This window comes from Sturnira hondurensis, unplaced genomic scaffold (assembly GCF_014824575.4).
Source record: "Sturnira hondurensis isolate 20B ecotype Veracruz unplaced genomic scaffold, ASM1482457v3 Scaffold0008948, whole genome shotgun sequence".
Taxonomy (NCBI): domain Eukaryota; kingdom Metazoa; phylum Chordata; class Mammalia; order Chiroptera; family Phyllostomidae; genus Sturnira; species Sturnira hondurensis.
Window position 1 is genome coordinate 1374283 of NW_028081579.1, and position 17611 is coordinate 1391893.

The following is a 17611-nucleotide window of genomic DNA, read 5'->3' on the forward strand; positions in this document are numbered from 1 at the left end:
AAATATTAAGAAACAAGTGGGTGTATGTAAGTTCCTTTTAAAAACCTATCTGTTAATCTACTTTTATGTTCTCTTAGAGTATTTTGGTGCTGTTAATGAATACTAATTAAAAAATCCCAGAGATGTGGTCAGAAAGATGAGGAATAAAAAGAAAGAAGGCTGATAACACACCATCTGATATCAGCCTCTGAATAACTTAAATCTGAGATGGGGTTTTTTGGTCTCTATTTTTGTTTTTCTTTTGAGTCATCTCTATTTAATTTTTTCATTGTTGAATTAAATTTTCAAGTATCTGATAAATATGAATAAGATTCTGAGGAATACACTTTAGAATGTTATAATTTGTTTTGTTGTGGTATTGGTAGTTGTAATCCAATGCTTTTTATAGTAGTAAACTCCTGTTGCAATATTAAAATCATTAAAAAGCTATCTCATGTGTTTTATCTTGTAGTTTATGTTTCACTTAAGAAGGTCTCCTTTCTTGCAAGTTTTTAACAATAGTCCTGATGAGAGTTCATATTATCGTCACCATTTTATGCGTCAAGATCTGACCCAGTCTCTAATCATGATTCAGCCTATTCTGTATGCATATTCTTTCAGTGGACCACCAGAGGTAAGAGGGACATAAAAATATTGGTTTTGTTATGGTGATATATACCATTAAAAAGCAAAATCAACTAACTTTTTCTTGAACACAGCTACTAAATATAAGAGTTTAATTTAAGAATAATTATTTTAAGTTATTCGTGTAGTCATTGAAAATATTTGTGAGTGCTTACTATGTGCTAGGCTTCACGCTAGGCCCTATTAGGAAATTGTTAAAATGATGAAATAATGAGATGGAAGAGACTTTAAAAAAATATTTATTTTTAGAGAGAAATAAAGGAGGGATAAAGAGAGAAAGAGGAACATTGATGTGAGAAAGAAACATCAGTTGGTTGCTTCTTATACATGCCCTGACCTAGGACTGACCCTTAACCCAGGTGTGTTCCCCAACTAGGAATTGAACTGGTGGCCCCTCAGTTTGACGCTCAACCAACTGAGCCATACTGGTCAGGGCAAGATGGAAGAGAATTTTAAAATCATTTTGCAGGTCTGTGCCCCTGGGGGTCTTGTAATGCCCCATGCCAAAGCAGACTGAGGCCTTGGAACCATAGCCTCGCCAGTGCCTGTAGCTGCAGGCATTGAAGCAGGTTGCAGAGTGGAAATAAAATATTATTGTGTCCAGTCATTTTTTTTATTTATATATTTATTTATTTTAAATATTTTATTTATTTATTTATCTTTAGAAGGGAAGGAGAGAGGGAGAGAAACGTCAATGTATGGTTGCCTTTTGTGCATCCCCTGCTGGGAGTTGGCCTGCAGGGAATTGGACGACAACCCAGGCATGTGCCCTGACTGGGAATCGAACCTCGATCCTCTGGTTCGCAGGCCCGCGCTCAATCCACTGAGCTACACCAGCCAGGGCTATTGTGTCCAGTCATTTGGTTGATCAAATACTCTAGGGCTTATGATTTTTATGTCTTTGACAATGTCTAAAGGTGATCATGATTCTATAATCTGTATCCTCTTCTTCAATATAATCTTTTATTTTCCTGTTGTCTTTTTTGACTATATACAGTTGATTTTATATATATATATATATGTGTGTGTGTGTGTGTGTGTACTTAGAAAGGGATAAAGTCATCCATTTAATCTTCTTAACAAACAGTTCCATTTACTTTAATGTATTATTAAATAAATGATTTTGTCATTCTATAGTTAAAATAGTCTGTTTTATTAGTTAGAAGTATGTTATGATTATATTTGAAAATAATACTTTAGGGAAAGTCATGAAAAAGAGAATATGACTTACTGATCAATGATTATGAGGCCTTTATTTACTGTTTTGTAAAAAGAAGTGGGTAAAATGTTATTTTTTTCTTCTTTTTTTAATATATTTTATTGATTATGCCATTACAGTTGTCCCATTTCCCCCCCTTCATTCCCTTCCACCCTGCACATCCCCCCCACCATTCCCCCCTTTAGTTTATGTCCATGTGTCACAAGTTCTTTAGATTCTATATTTCCCATACTATTCTTGCCCTCCCCTCTATTTTCTACTACTGTCTATGCTACTTATTCTTTGTACCTTCTCTCCCCTTCTCCTCCCACTCCCCTGTTGTTAACTCTCCATGTGATCTCTGTTTCTATGGTTCCGCTCCTGATCTAGCTGTCCTCTTGGTTTGCTTTTGTTTTAGGTGTGGTTGTTAATAGCTGTGTGTTTGCTGTCCTTTCACTGTTAATATTTTTCATCTTCTTTTTCTTAGATAAGTCCCTTTAACATTTCATATAATAAGGGCTTGGCGATGATGAACTCCTTGAACTTGACTTTATCTGAGAAGCACTTTGTTTGCCCTTCCATTCTAAATGAAAGCTTTGCTGGATAGAGCAATCTTGGATGTAGGTCTTTGGAGTTTATGATTTGGAATACTTCTTTCCAGCCCCGTCTTGCCTGTAAGGACTCTTTTGAGAAATCAGCTGACAGTCTGATGGGAACTCCTTTTTAGGCAACTGTCCCCTTATCTCTTGCTGCTTCTAGAATTCTCTCCTTCATTTTCATCTTGGCCAATGTAATTATGATATGCTTTGGTGTGTTCCTCCTTGAGTCCACCTTCTTTGGGACTCTCTGAGCTTCCTGGATTTCCTGGAAGTCTATTTTCTTTTCCAGATTGGGGAAGTTTTCCTTTATTATTTGTTCAAATAAGTTTTCCATTTGTTGCTGTTCCTCTTCCTTTTCTGGTACCCCTATAATTCAGATGTAGGAACGTTTAAAGATGTTTTGAAAGTTCCTAAGCCTGTCCTCATTTTTTTGAATTCCTGTTTCTTCCTTGTTTTCTGTTTGGTTGTTTTTTTCTTCATTCTGGTCCACTCCATTGATTTTAGTCCCAGTTTTGTTTCCATTGCTATTGGTTCCCTGTGCATTTTGCTTCATTTCACTTAGTGTAGCCTTCATTTTTTCATCTAATTTGCGAACCAAATCAACCAGTTCTGTGAGCATCCTGATCACCAGTGTTTTGGACTGAACTATGCATCTGATAGTTGGCTATCTATTGGGCACTTAGAAGTATTGGCTCTGGGGCTTTGAGCTGTTCATCTGCTCAAAGCCATAATGTTTTGGTCTGGTTGCACCTGTTACATATGAGGTGCAGAGCCTTAGGTGTTCACCAGGGTGGGGCAACCCACATCCCTGGGTTTTGATGCTGTGTGTGGGGGTGGGGCCAGAAAAGGAACAATGGCACTTGGCTCTGCTCTTATTTCAGTCCCTTTCACTGTTTCCCATGAGCAAATTGGGCCCTTATGGTGCTGGTTCCGGGTGTGTGGTCTTGTGTACGTTCTAGGACCCTGTGGGTCTCTCCAGCGAACTCTCCTGTCAGGATGGGAGCCTCTTCTGGCAACTCAACCCCAGAAAGTTTCTCCAGTTGGTGATTTTAGACTTTATTTTCCATTGCTGGGGCCCTGGGTTGTGTGGTCTGTCTCGTTGCTCGTTTTTTTGCCTGGTTTATCTGCATGCGAATGTGTGACCATGGTCAGCCAGCTGCCTTGCTCCCCCACTGGGCCTGCCCATTGCCACCCCGCACCTGGGATCTGCCAACTGCAGTCTGCCTGCCTGGGTCGGTCTGGTTGCTTTTTTCTGCCATGACCCCTCTCAGCTGGCCGCTGACTGTGCCCCTCTTACCAGTCTGGATGAATGGATGGTTGTTGTTTTTCAGTACAGTTCAATTTTGTCTGTTTTGGTTGTGCTTTTGTTTCTAAATCTTTGTTCTTAAACTTGGTTGTGTGAGGAGGTACAGTGTTTCCACCTATGCCTCCATCTTGGCCTGAACTAAAATGTTACTATAATTTGTCACTATAATTGTTTTAGTATTTTTTTATGGTTTCTACTTTTTTAGGAAATACATATTTTTAATATGTTGATATAGCTAAATATTTTGTCTTACAGTTCCTTGAATTAGGAAGGGAAGTTTTAGAAATAACAATTAAAAATTTCAGAGTAATATATGTAAAGATTTCTCTATTTGGAAAAAATGGAATACTGTTCAGAAGAAAATTGGAATCCTGTCATCTCTAGTGCCTGCTCCTGTCAAGTCCCAGCCTTTCCATTTAGTCCATGAGTCCCATTGGCTTCATTTTCTTAAGGCTTTGCTTTTGGAGGTATCCTCTTTGTTTCCTGCATTGTTTTCATTTTCTCTTCATCTGGATCCTTCTTATTAACAATAATAAAAGCACTCATGTTAGTACAAACAAACAAGCAAACAAAAAACCCTTGACTTGCCTTTTTTTCCCTAATTGCCACTCCATTTCCCTGAGTCTCAATCACAGCCAGACTCAGAATCTACTTTCTCACCTCACACTCTCTTCTCTGCCTGTACTAGTCAGACTCTTGTCCCTAATACATACTGGAACAACTCTTTAACAATGCCTTACGTCTTGCCAGAACTCTCAGCAGTGTTTTCCTAGTGATGGGAACTCCTTGTAAATTTTTTTGCTCTAGTCTTCTCTGGCACCTGCAGCACCTCCTGGGTTTCCTCCTGCTCATGGCCTGTTCCTTCTCAGGCCACGTCCTTTTGCTGCTGGCGTGCCCCTTTCAGACCTCTTAAGTGCTGTCATGCTCCAGGGTTGTCCGGCTTCCTCTCTGTCATCCCTCTCTGTACGATGGAGCCTAATCTTCAAGGTTTAATTACTGTCTTCATGCATGTGATACCCCAGTTTATGTCATTAGTTCCCTTTCATATCATAGTCCCTATTTTTTCAGGTTTCCTCTGTCCCAAGCTTTTCCTCTTACTCAGTGGTGCCACCATGAAGGTTAGGAGTTATCCTTGGTTTCTTCTTGACTGTACTCTATTTTTCCATTGTTAACCTCAGTTTAAAGAAGGTAAAGTAAGAATATGTCATGAGAATTCATAATAGCAAGAGGTTTTAAGTAATATATAAATTTAAAACTTAAAAAATTTAAATTAATAGATTATGGAAAGAACTGTGTCTTTAAGTAATTTATGTTTCCTTCTTTCTCCTTTCTCCTTTTCTTCACGTAGCCAGTTCTCCTCGATAGCAGCAGCATTCTTGCAGACCGTATTCTTCTCATGGACACATTCTTCCAGATTCTGATTTATCACGGTGAGGTAAGATTCCATGGCATTTAAAACTGTACATGTATGTAAAGTCTGCCTTTCACTGTATGGCTAGCGTTTTCCACTATGGTAAATTTTTATTTACATTTCAATGAAATATGTATAAAATGTGCTGCTTCCTAACACACGGTTTCAGATTTCATTTGCAATTGACCCAGCTGTGGTTATTTCATCTGTTTATCCACACACGATTAGTCAAGTAGATTTTACATAAAGCATAGTGTCGTGAAAGTAAGAGTGTTGATGTATGCATAGGTGTATCATACTTTTGGATTTTACCTGAAAACATTAAGGGAGGAAGAGTCAACCTTTGTCAGTGAACAAGCTTTGTCAAGTAGACAAGCTTTCCTTTTCATTATTTCATGTATTCCATATGAATTTAAAATGTATTCCACATGAATTTTTTTTTTTGCATTTAAAGTAAAAGAGTTTATTAGTGGACCAGAGAGAATGGGCCATCCCACAGAAAAAGTCTTCAGCCTAAAGTAGTTTTTAAAATGATGTGCATGCCTTGAATATTTATTTAAAATCTAAGTGAATTAAAATTTATAACTTCACTTAATTGGAATAGTAAATAATGGAAAAGGGTAGAATATTTGAGCAGCCATTAAGGTAGTTAGCAGAACTCTATTTATTCTGCATTTATTCACTCAGCCAATGTTTAAGTGCTTCCTCTGCATGAAGAAGCACTCTACTCTGGATGCTTTGAAAGATGGGGATTCCTTAGTCACAGACCCAGACTCAGGCTTATAGTCTAATATTCTAGTAGCTTGTGCTATTTGTTTTTTAATTTTTTGAATTGTAAGTGATTTTTTATTTTCACTGTAGTAGTAAAGGCATTGTACAAATATCTTTTTGAGTAATATTATTTAGGACTTTTAAAAGGTTTATTTTTTTTAAATTGATGTTAGTTACTTATGCCCTTTACTTTTTTGTCTTTACGAATTAACAAAGAAACGGTTTACTCCCATTTTCTGCTACCCGTGAATGCTTTACTGAGTTCTGTTACAGCCCTTACTCATGTTTTTAATAACCTCACACAGAGTATTCAGTGCCTGCCCCGTTGTGTCACTGGTTGTTCCGACAGTTTGCCCAGTAACATTATTATTTATTAGTGCTCCTTACTTTCTGCGAATAATTCCTATAATATGACAGAGCTAGGTTTTGCTTATTTTTTTATCTTTTGGTAATGTTTATATCTTTAAATAACTTGTTAATGTGCTTGAAGAAGAAACCAAAAATGCAGATGATTGTTCCTCTGTTAAATACAGAGATATTGTAGAGTGTATTGACTATTTTAGTTAACTTAGAAACCAATCCAGATTTAAAGTTTTGGATAATTTAATTATGTGGTTTTGGGGCCATTTATCTTAATAAAAGAATTGATTCAGATGTTCTACAGGTATATTTATCTCGATGAGAGCATTGCTATAATTTTTTAAGTTTTTATGTTTATTTTTCTTGCCAGAATGTAACTCTGTTGGTAAAGACTTTTTTTTTTTTTTTTTTTAAGATTTTATTTATTTATCTTTAGAGGGGAAGGGAAGGAGAGAGGGAGAGAAATATCAGTGTATGGTTGCCTCTCGTGAGTTCCCTGATGGGAACTGGCCTGCAACCAAGGAATGTACCCTGACTGGGAATCGAACTGCGATCGTGTGGTTCACAGGCCCGAGCTCAATCCACTGAGCTACACCAGCCAGGGCAAGACTTTTTTTTTAAAGATTTTATTTATTTATCTTTAGAGAGGAAGGGAAGGAGGGAAGGAGAGAAGGAGAGAAATATCAATGTGTGGTTGCCTCTCGTGAGTCCCCTGCTGGGAACTGGCCTGCAACCCAGGCATGTGCCCTGACTGGGAGTTGAACCGCGATTGTGTGATTCACAGGCCCGCGCTCAATCCACTGAGCTACACCAGCCAGGGCAAGAATTCTTAATAGTAGGTCATTTAGAAGTCTCTGGGAAATGTTCTGTAATAAGAATTTCTCTCATTTATTATAAGCTTAGGTAGATATCTTTTGGTAACATTAAGCATAGTGTTTTAATTTTTTCTGGATTAATTATTATTTCTCTTTATTTTTAAAGGAGAATAAATATCCTAATAGTGTATCTGTTTACTCAATAATACTGGGAATTAGTATTCTTAACTTCAAAAATTGGGATGAATGGAATAATCTATAATTTTCTTACTTTCTAAGGATTACTTCAGTTGAATAGAAATTCATTAAGATTTTGGATAGACAAGAAATTAAAGCTAATAATTCCTTGAATTGTTTTAAAATTAGACCATAGCCCAGTGGCGCAAGTCCGGATACCAGGACATGCCAGAGTATGAAAATTTCCGCCACCTTCTGCAAGCCCCGGTGGATGATGCCCAGGAGATTCTTCACTCCAGATTTCCAATGCCCAGATACATCGACACGGAGCACGGGGGCAGCCAGGTAAGTACTGTTAATTTGCATGTGTGTTTGTTTGTTGCTACTCTTGTGATGAGTTGTTCTACTTGCCTTCCTTTATTTTTCCCTTTTTTAAAAAATTGTATTTTATTGATTATTCTATTACACTTGTTCCAATCTTCCCCCTTCTTCCCCTCCACCCAGCATCCCCCACTCCCTCAGGCAAGCCCCACAACATTGTTCATGTCCATGGGTCATGCGTGTAAGTTCTTTGGCTGCTCCATTTTCTATACTGTACTTTACATCCCCATGGCTGTTCTGTAACTACCAATTTGTATTTCTTAATCCACTCACCTCTCCACCCATTCCTCCACATCCCGCTCCCATCTGTCAACCATCAAAATGCTGTCTGTATCTATGATTCTGTCTCTGTTCTTGTTTGGTAAGTTTATGTTTTTCAGATTCAGTTGTTGATATATATATATTTATTGCCATTTATTATTCATATTTTTGGTCCTCTTCTTCTTAAATAAGTCCTTTTAAAAGTTCATATAATAAGGTGCTGAAATAGCTCAGTTGGGAGAGCATTAGAGTGAATACCTAAAATTTCATATCATAATGGTTTGGCAATAATGAACTCCTTTAATTTTTTCTCGTCTGGGAAGCTCTTTAACTGTCCTTCAGTTCTAAGTGATAGCTTTGCTGGATAGAGTGATTTTGGCTGTAAGTCCCTGCTTTTCATGACTTCGAATATTTATTGCCAATCCCTTTTAGTCTGTAAAGTTTCTTTAGAGAAATCAGCTGGAAGTCTTATGGGAACTTATTTGTGGGTAACCACCTCCTTTTTTCTTGCTATTTTTTAGATTTTCTCTTTACCTTCAGACTTTGGCATTTAGTTATGGTTAGTCTTGGAGTGGGCCTCTTTGCATCCATCTTATTTGGGACCCTCTGTGCTTTCTGGACTTGCATGTCTATTTCCTTCACCAAATTAATGAAGTTTTCTTTCATTATTTTTTCAAATAAATTTCCAATTTCTTGCTATTTCTTTTCTTCTTCTGGCACTTCTATGCTGAAAATATTGGAACACTGAAAGTTGTCTGACAAGCTGCTTACACTATCTTCATTTTCTTGGATTCTGTTTTCTCTTGTTTTTCTGATTGGTTGTTGTAACATGTTCCTCATGTTACAGATCATTGATTTGCTTCTCAGCCTTATCCACTCTACTGTTGTTTCCCTGTAAATTGTTCTTTATTTCAATTAGTGTATCCTTTGTGTCTGACTGGATCATTTTTATGCTGAAGAGGTCCTCACTAAGTTCTTCAAGCATCCTTATAACCACCGTTTTGAACTCTGCATCTGAAAGATTGCTTATCTCCATTTTGTTTAGTTATTTTTCTGGAGTTTTGTTCTGTTCTTTCATTTGGGCCATGTTCCTTTGTCTCCTCTTTTTGGCAGCCTCCCTATGTTTGTTTCTATGTATTAGGTAGAGCTGCTTTGACTCCATGTCTTGGTAGTGTAGCCTAATGTTGTAGGTGTCCTGTAGGGTCCAGTGGCACAGCCTCCCCTATAACCCAAGTTGGGTACTTGAGGTATGACCCCTTAATGTGGGCTGAGTGCACCCTCTTCTCGTAGTTGAGCCTTGATACGGTCGGTAGGTCAAAGGAAGGAATTTACCCCTGCCAGTCAGCTGCAAGGACTGGCTGTGACTACTGGCTACCAACCTCCGTCCTCCGTGGAAGATGAGCTGTACAGGGGCAGGGTGGTGGTGCTCTGAAGTGGTCTATAGTTCTCCACTGGGTATGCAGGCTCTGGGGTTTCCTAGGTGGTGCAAGCTAGGATAGCCTCCACCTGTGTTTTGCCTGGGGCCACCCTGCCTGAGCTATAAAGCAGTCTGAGATGGCTGCTACTTGTGTTGAGCTTGGGGTTTCTTAGGTGAACCTAAGATGTGAATCTAGGCTGGTCACTGCTATGCCAGGCCTGGAGCCCATTAGCTAGATGGGGTTTGGGGCGGGGGTCACTGTGGTCAGCTGTTGCTTGTTTGAGAAGGTTTAGGAAGTTGTGCGGCATGAACCAAGACCAGTCATTCTCATGGAAAAGCAGCTTGGGTGGTCCCATAAGTTGGGTGAGATGGAGTCTCTGGGCATCTCTGTGGCATTGTTAGTTGCGTTGAAGGAGTCCCAGATATGGCACTAGCATGCGGGCTCTGTGGCTCTGTGCGGGGTGGGTTCAGAAAAAGGGACAACGGCCCACTTTTCTGTCTTGCAGAAGGCTGTCCCCCTGCTTTCATTGTGATACCAGATACTTCACTTTCTCCCTGTGCGCGTCTGGTGCCTTACACTTTGCTACTCTGGTGCTGGACACAGAGGGAGTATCTGATTAAGTCAGTGTGTGGGTTCTTTAAGAGGAAGTGCTTGGAACTCCAGAAGTTTCTTTCACTGACTCAATCCCTGCTGGTATTTGCAGTCAGAAGTTATGGGGGCTTATCTTTCTGGCACTGGAACCCTGGGCTGTGGGCTTGGTGTGGAGCTGGGAATCCTCACTCCCAAGACATCCCTCCCAAAATTTTTTGAAGGTTTTATTTATATATTTTTAGAGAGAGGGAAAGGGAGGGAGAAAGAGAGGGAGAGAAACATTAATGTGTGGTTGACTCTCAAGTAGCCCCCACTGGGGACCTGGCCCGCAACCCAGGCATGTGCCTTGACTGGGAATTGAATTGGCGACCCTTTGGTTTGCAGCACATGCTCAGTCCACTGAGCCACAGCAGATGGGTGTTCCTCCCAAATTTTTATCCACCACATGTGGATGTGTGGCCAGCCTATTCCACATCTCGGCCGTTCTACCGGTCGGGATGGATGTGGTTTCTTTAATTCTCTAGTTGTTGTATGTTCATTCAACTCGGTTTCTCACAGTTCTGAGTGATGGTGGTTCTATAGTTTAGTTGTAATTTTGATGTGGTTGTGCGAGGAGGTGAACCGTGTTTCCTATGCTGCCATCTTGACTGGAAGCCCCTCTGTTTGTTATTATTAATGTTTTGACTGCGTGATTTGGAGAGAAGAGGGTACATTTATTATTTGTTTGTGACATGAAGTTTAGTGGCCTACATATTTCAAAATTTAGTTCATTTTTTAAAAAGTTATATTTTAATAAAATTAATTTTACCAGAATATATAAAATAAAATTCATTTTAGTTGGACTAATGTATTTGTTTAGTATTGACTAAGTCTGTTTGTGATGGATAATGTTATTTCTTCTTTGCTTTTAAGGCCCGTTTTCTGCTTTCAAAAGTCAACCCTTCACAGACTCATAATAACATGTATGCCTGGGGACAGGTAAGTGTAAATAGCAGATCTTGGAAGTTCTTTGTGTATTTATGGTGTGTTATTTTAATGAGAGCTACATTTTTCCCTATGTATTTGATAATGATTTCTGTTGGGAAAGTAGTGAAAAATAAGAGTAGAAAATAGAATTAGTATTTGGTGACACCATAGAAAATAAAAGAGTGATCATATCAAATAGACGGAACTCTTTCATATTCCAAATGTAGCACCCCACCCTTGAGAAAAAGCAATAAAGTGTTTAAGTTAATATAAAAGTAATGATTTAAACTTAATGCTAGGCAATGAACTGCATAAGGCCATAGACAGTAATCTATTATAAATAGATCCTGGAGACCTGGAGATCATTGTTAATATACTTTGATTTGGTAGAAGTTTTACTACTTGATACATACATCAACATTTATCAGGTAGCCTATATGCAGGACCCTTAGGGTTGAACTTTAGGTAGATAGCAATCATTGCTGCCTGTGAAGAGCTTGTAATCTATTATTAGAGATAAGATACATACATACCTAAGAAATTAAGCTACAATGCAGAATGGGGTACGTGCTTTTAGAAAGACGTATTGCAGAAGTTAGAGGAAGACAGGAGGAGGTCGCATGTTTGCAGCAGGAGAAAGGTGTGTGTTTAGAAAGGGACATTTCTTTATGGTTGTTATTTTCAGTAGGTGGAAATTACATGAGGAAGGGAATTCTAGGTAGAGGATAGCGTGGGCTAAGGTACAGAGTACATGTAGGGATGAATAGGAAAGCAGACACACGGGACTTGTTTAGAAGTTGCATGAAAGTGAGAGTTATTTCAAGGCAAGACAGCTATGCACAAAATCTGAATTCTGATTGGGTCCTGGATTAGAGGGGAAGATAGCTATAAAGAACATAGTTGGAATGATTTGTGAAATTTTAGTATGGATTATATGTCAGATACAAGTACAATTTTATAAAATTTCTTGAGTGTAATGATGGTATCATTGTTATGTACGAGATACATCCTAAAGGGTTTTGGGGGTAAAATCATGACGTCTTCAACTTGCAGAAAATTTCTAGAAGAAGAAGAAAAGGAAAAACCTACTTTAAACTCTGAAGTTTATTGCTGCCTGAAAGTCAAGGCATTTGAGGCATAGATAAAAGCTGACTGTCTTTCTTGACCTGTGATTTTTACAAGATATGGTGTCAATATTTTCGTAGATAATAATCATTGTAATAACTAATAAGTTGCATATTATGTTTTGGTTACTATGCTCAGCTTTTTATACACTCCTTTTTAATTATTAAAATACTCCTGTGAGGTTGGTAGTATTAACCCTATTTTTCAGAAAAGGAAATTTAGGCTTTTATAGGTTAAGTAACTTACCCTAGATCACATAGCTAAATTGTGTCCGTGTCCTCCCAGTTTGTATCTGGGCCAGTCTGACTCTACAGTCTGAATTTTTCGTCATTAAACTAAACTGATGACTGCATTTAGGGATTAACTTAGTAGCCAAGAAGTTTACTAAAAATTACGGAATCTAATACCTTAGTTTTCTTTCTGACAAAAATCGAGTGCCCGGTGGTAAGTACTATCTGTGAATGGCCTGGAGAGGGCAGCACTGCACCACTGCTCGGTGACTGGATGCTGGAGGCCTCTGCTGCTGTAGTGTTTCATAGACTAAATCACGTAAAGCCTGCACCTTTCTGCCTAATCTTGGCTGTGTTTTAAAGAGAAAAGGTGTGCATCTGGAAGATTGAGATCAACCAACGGCATTTAAAAATTTTTATTTTATTTTATTTATTTTTAGAGATAGGGGACAGGAGAGAGAAAGAGAAGGGAGAGAAAAATCCATATGGGAAAGAAATGTGGGCCAGCTGTCTCTTGTACGCCCCTAACTGGGGACCTGGCCCGCAAACCCAGGCAGATGCCCTGACCGGGAATCAAACCAGCGATCTTTCTGTTTGCAGGCTGTTACCCATCCCACAGAGCCACACCAGTCAGGGCCCAACTGCAAATTTTTAAGATTGAATTTAGCATTAGTACTTACAATTTCAAATAAGATCTAGAATATAAATCAGAAAATCCATATATATATACTTTTTGTCTTGAGTAGGAAAAATAGGTCTGGATTTCGGTGAATTGAGATGGTAAATATGTATAAAACAAACAAAAAAGGTATAATTACAGGAAGAAAAAACCAAGAGTTGCCAGGTTATTATTAGTTTGTCACGTCATTGAGACCTTTGCTTCTGTGCTAACTATGAAACTAGACTGAGGAAAAGTATATTTCAGTGTTATAAAATCATAGTTATAATAATAATGGCTGAAACATGATGTGTGGCCACTCTGTGCCAGGTATTGTTCTGTTTTCTTCATACAATTTAATTTATCTACTCTTTACACCATCATGTGAAATAAGTCCTTATTTTACAGTTGAGGAAACTAGAGCAGGGAGGTTAAGTAACTCCCTCCAAGTCACACAGGCAGTAATTGGGGGAGTGAAGGTTTGAGTCCAGGCAGCGTGGCTTGCTGCTCTGAGCTCAGTCCTTTGCTGTTGCCTCCCTTCATTAGCAAGGTTTTCAAGGTCTTAAGAATTAACATATAAACACGTAATAAAATAGAATTTTCAGGAGAGGTAGGGCATGTCTGTTGTTATGTCAGACTAGACCCTTGGGAGCTAAAAATTCTCGTCTCACATCTGGTGCTAACTTTCTGATCTTGTCTGAAAATTACTTAATTTCTGTTTTAGACTTTACATATTTACTGATAAATAATAAGTATCAAGTGAAAAATCTAAAAATTTAGATATAGAGTCTTTTTCTTGTTGTAATAAAATTTTATTATTAATGCATTGGATTACCAGGGTCATTCTATCAGTGTGGTTTTCATTAAAATAGAAGTTGGGAATTTTCCCTAATTCTTGTTAATTACTTAGAACCTGCAGAAATAAATGAAAATGAATTAAAAACTTGTAAGCATAGTTTAAAAAGTGATATGTTTGTTTTCCTCCAGCTGCCATTTCTGTTGAAATATGTACATTTGGAATTTTATTTTAGTAAACAGGCAGCAATAAGGAGATTTATTCTTTAGAAATGATAGGAGCACCAGTTTATTCAAAAAAATTAATACTACTTTAAAGATTAAATTGGATTTGGGGCTATTCTAACATCAGTAGGTAAATTACGATACAGTTTTGATGCTGACCATTTGGAGTTAGTTCAGACCCCACAAGTTAAAGGACCTGGTCCAGAATTAGACTGTCTGCGCTTCAGATGACAGCTGCCAGCAGGACCCTGGGCTACCCGCACTTCCAACCAACTGGCTGCAAATCCATGTGTGTGTTTTGGGGGGTTCCCGTGATTGCCCTCAGGTTCAGGAATTAGAGCAACTCATAGAACCCAGGAAAACACCTTACTTATGATTACATTTTTATTATACAGGCTAAAATTAGGACTAGCCAAATGAAGAGACAGAGCGAGGTCTGGAAGGGTCCTGGATGCAGAGCTCTTGCCCTCTTTCCATGAAATTGGGGTACAACATCCTCCCAGCACATTGGTGTTTGTCAAACAGGAAACTCTGCTGAGATTTGGTACCTAGAGGCCTTCTTGGGTCACTCCTTTCCATCGGCATGACTGAGTGAGTCGTCCATGCCTGACTGAACTCAGCCTCCAGCCCTCCCCTCCTCCTTCCCGGAGGTCTGCCCGTCTTAAAGCCCAGCACTCCTGTCCTGCAGTTGATCTTTCTGGTGACTGGCCTCCTCCGTCCTGAGTCATCTCGTCTCATAGCATAAACTCAGGTGTGATCTGAGGGCTCATGAGTAACAAAGACACAACTGTTCAGAAATTCCAGGGATAGAAACTCCCTGTCAGGAACCCAGGGACAGAGGCCAGTCACATTCTTTATTATACAGCAGGGAAATGGGTATTATTTTGCTTAAAATTATTTCCTTGTTTGTTTTAAATATTTGTTTATACATTGCTTATGGATTTGAAGGTATCACACTGTTTTAATCAGAGCAAATGTCTTTTTTCCTAGGAGTCGGGAGCACCTATTCTCACAGATGATGTTAGTTTACAAGTATTTATGGATCATTTGAAGAAACTCGCCGTGTCAAGTGCCGCTTGAAGTGCTACACATGTTAAAGACATTTAAGAAAATGAAATAATATTTCAATTTTATTTTTTTCTCCTTTTCAATTAATCTGTGGAAATCAACAGAGATATCTCTCTAGACTCTTTGTATTAGTGTGGTTTGAGATATCATACGGAAAAATGTTCACGTTTGTAGATTAAGCTGGAAGATAAGAGCAATATGAACAAACTTACTTTGCTTGCCACAGTATTATAACTGGTTTTGGAAATTTGAGGTCTTTATAACTTAATTATGTTGAAGAGTAAAATAGAGTTTGTCGTATATTAAAGAGACGTAACTCATCTGTATATTGCAGATAAATCCAAGTGGCACTGAATGTCCATACTGACTTCTGAAAACTTGTTTCTCAATTTTAGCTAGAAAATAAACAAAAATCATCAGCAGTAATGGTAAAGGTGAACATTTTTACCTATACATTGAATATTTTTGTGATTTTCATCACTTATGTATACACTTTTTCTGTACTTAATCTATTAAGGCAGATTTATTTTTATGATGATTTGTTTAGAAATTATCTGACTCTATGCTAATTTTCACGAAAATAATTTAATGTTTTTGGTCATTTGGAAAAATAGTTTAGAGATGAAAAGTTTTGGGGGGTAATAATTCCCAACTGACAGTAAATGTGAAATTTCCATATATACACAACTTACGTGATGAAAATGAGAATTTTTTTTAAAGGAGATAGAGACTAAACCATTTTGGGAAGCCTGTGCAGTAAAAATGACTTGTTATTACTAACCCAAATTTGGTTTTCACGCATGGCTTTGTTTTTCTCCTTGTGTTTCTGAGGTAAATTTCACCCTAAATCCTTCAGTATTTTAGCACTACTTTGGGAGTTTACACATTCGTTTTTGTTTCTGCTTTCATTTTGTGAAATTTATTAAGTTGTGGTTCTTGTTGAAACAGTATTATATAATATTTTGTTGAATTATCTCGTGATGCTCAGTTCTGTTTTGATTTATTCATTAGTATCATTCACATTTACCTTTAAAGTTTACTTGTAGCAGATGTTTACATTACTAAAGCTGGATATATTTAACAGTGCGATTTACATCAAGTACTGCAAATACAAGGAGGTGCTATGATATGTGCTTAGAAGGACAGTTTTGATGATTGTACTTGCATGAACACAATTATATGATGGTGAAAAAGAAACTTAAAAAATTGTTTATGTTATACTCTGTTAGGTTAAATACATTTCTCTGTTCCTTTTTATTTGGATTGAGCTGTGTTAAGCATAATTACCAATAAAATATACTTTTACTCTGTTATTCTGCTTATTTTGAAATCTAGTAAAGCCTGAGTAGCCTCTTGTAAAAATAGAGCATTTAAAATCTGCTGTTCGTAGATTAAAAAGTCATTCACTTTTTAGAATAACAGCTGTATTGAGATGTAATTCACACACTATACAATTCGCCCATTTAAAGTGCACAGTTCAGGGGGGGTTTAGAATATTTAGAGTTGTGTTCACTGCAGTCAATTTTAGAGCATTTTCATCATCCCCAAAATAGTTACTCATTTTTGCTCTAAGGCAGGGGTGTCAAACTCATTTTCCCCGGGGACCACATTGGCCTCACGGTTGCCGTCAAAGGGCCAAATGTAATTTTGGGACTGTATAAATGTAACTGTTCCTTAACAGTTACTTGAGAGGTTGGCACTGCCGCCGGGTGGAAACAAGGTGCTGGTCCAGATGAAACCAGGTGGAGGGCACGGTTCGGCCTGTGGGCCTTGCGTTTGCCACCTGTGCTCTAAGGGATTGTGTTTTGAAGTTAACATGTTTTGAACTGAAGAAAGACCCTGTGATGATCATTGATGTTTAATTTTCCTGGCTCCTAACTTGGTCCATTAAGAATACATTATTTCTTCTCTTGAGTGATGTTGGTACCCTAAATTGCCCACTTCTCAATTAAAGATAAAGGTGCTAAAGTTCTTCAGTATTTAAGGGATAAGGATGAACAAATATATCATCATACTCTTTTAGCCTACCATTTGAAAGATACCACCCTGGATTATATTTGTGTATACGTTAGCTATTACTAAATTGCTAGCTATTTAAATAGGCTGCAATGTATAACTATTTAAATGAGCAGAGTAGATATGGGAAATTTGCTGAATTACTAGCAGCAATAAGAAGCTAGGCTATGTCCAGTATTATTTTGGAATTCATTCATGATCCTACCACCCTTAGTGGCCTTCTCTCTAAAAATGACCTTACACCTACGTCATTTCTGTATACATATTTTGGTGTAGCAGGATAAATTTAATCTTTCATAAGCTGATTCCGAAAGTGAGTTGACATATTCTCTGCCCAGTTTCCGATCTGATAAACTTCCCTCTCATTCCCTATCTGAGGGTCTGTGTATAATGGATGTGTTTACTGTCCAGTCTAGACCAGAAATAAGGGAATTGTTTTCAACTAACACTCTTCAACATCAACCAGTTCTACCTCACTAATATCTCCCTATTTACTTGCTCTCCATGTTAGTGCTATTCTACCTTCATCATGTCTAACCCCGTTTAGTGAAACAGCCTCCTAACCAGTCTGCTTTCTCCTTTTTTCCATCCTGCTTTTCAATGCACTGAAGTACAA

The 17611-nt window shown here is 38.0% G+C and overlaps 1 protein-coding gene across 1 annotated transcript in view; it reads left to right on the forward strand.

Moving 5' to 3' along the window:
* Positions 1–16284, forward strand: part of SEC23A (SEC23 homolog A, COPII component) — a 65142-nt gene extending 48858 nt beyond the window's left edge. Inside the window, exons 16-20 of the mRNA XM_037056410.1 lie at positions 452–613; positions 5076–5162; positions 7451–7606; positions 10825–10890; positions 14902–16284. Coding sequence (XP_036912305.1) covers positions 452–613; positions 5076–5162; positions 7451–7606; positions 10825–10890; positions 14902–14991 — 561 coding nt within the window. The 3' untranslated portion in view covers positions 14992–16284. The remainder of the gene's footprint in view (positions 1–451; positions 614–5075; positions 5163–7450; positions 7607–10824; positions 10891–14901) is intronic.
* Positions 16285–17611: the final 1327 nt, after the last annotated feature.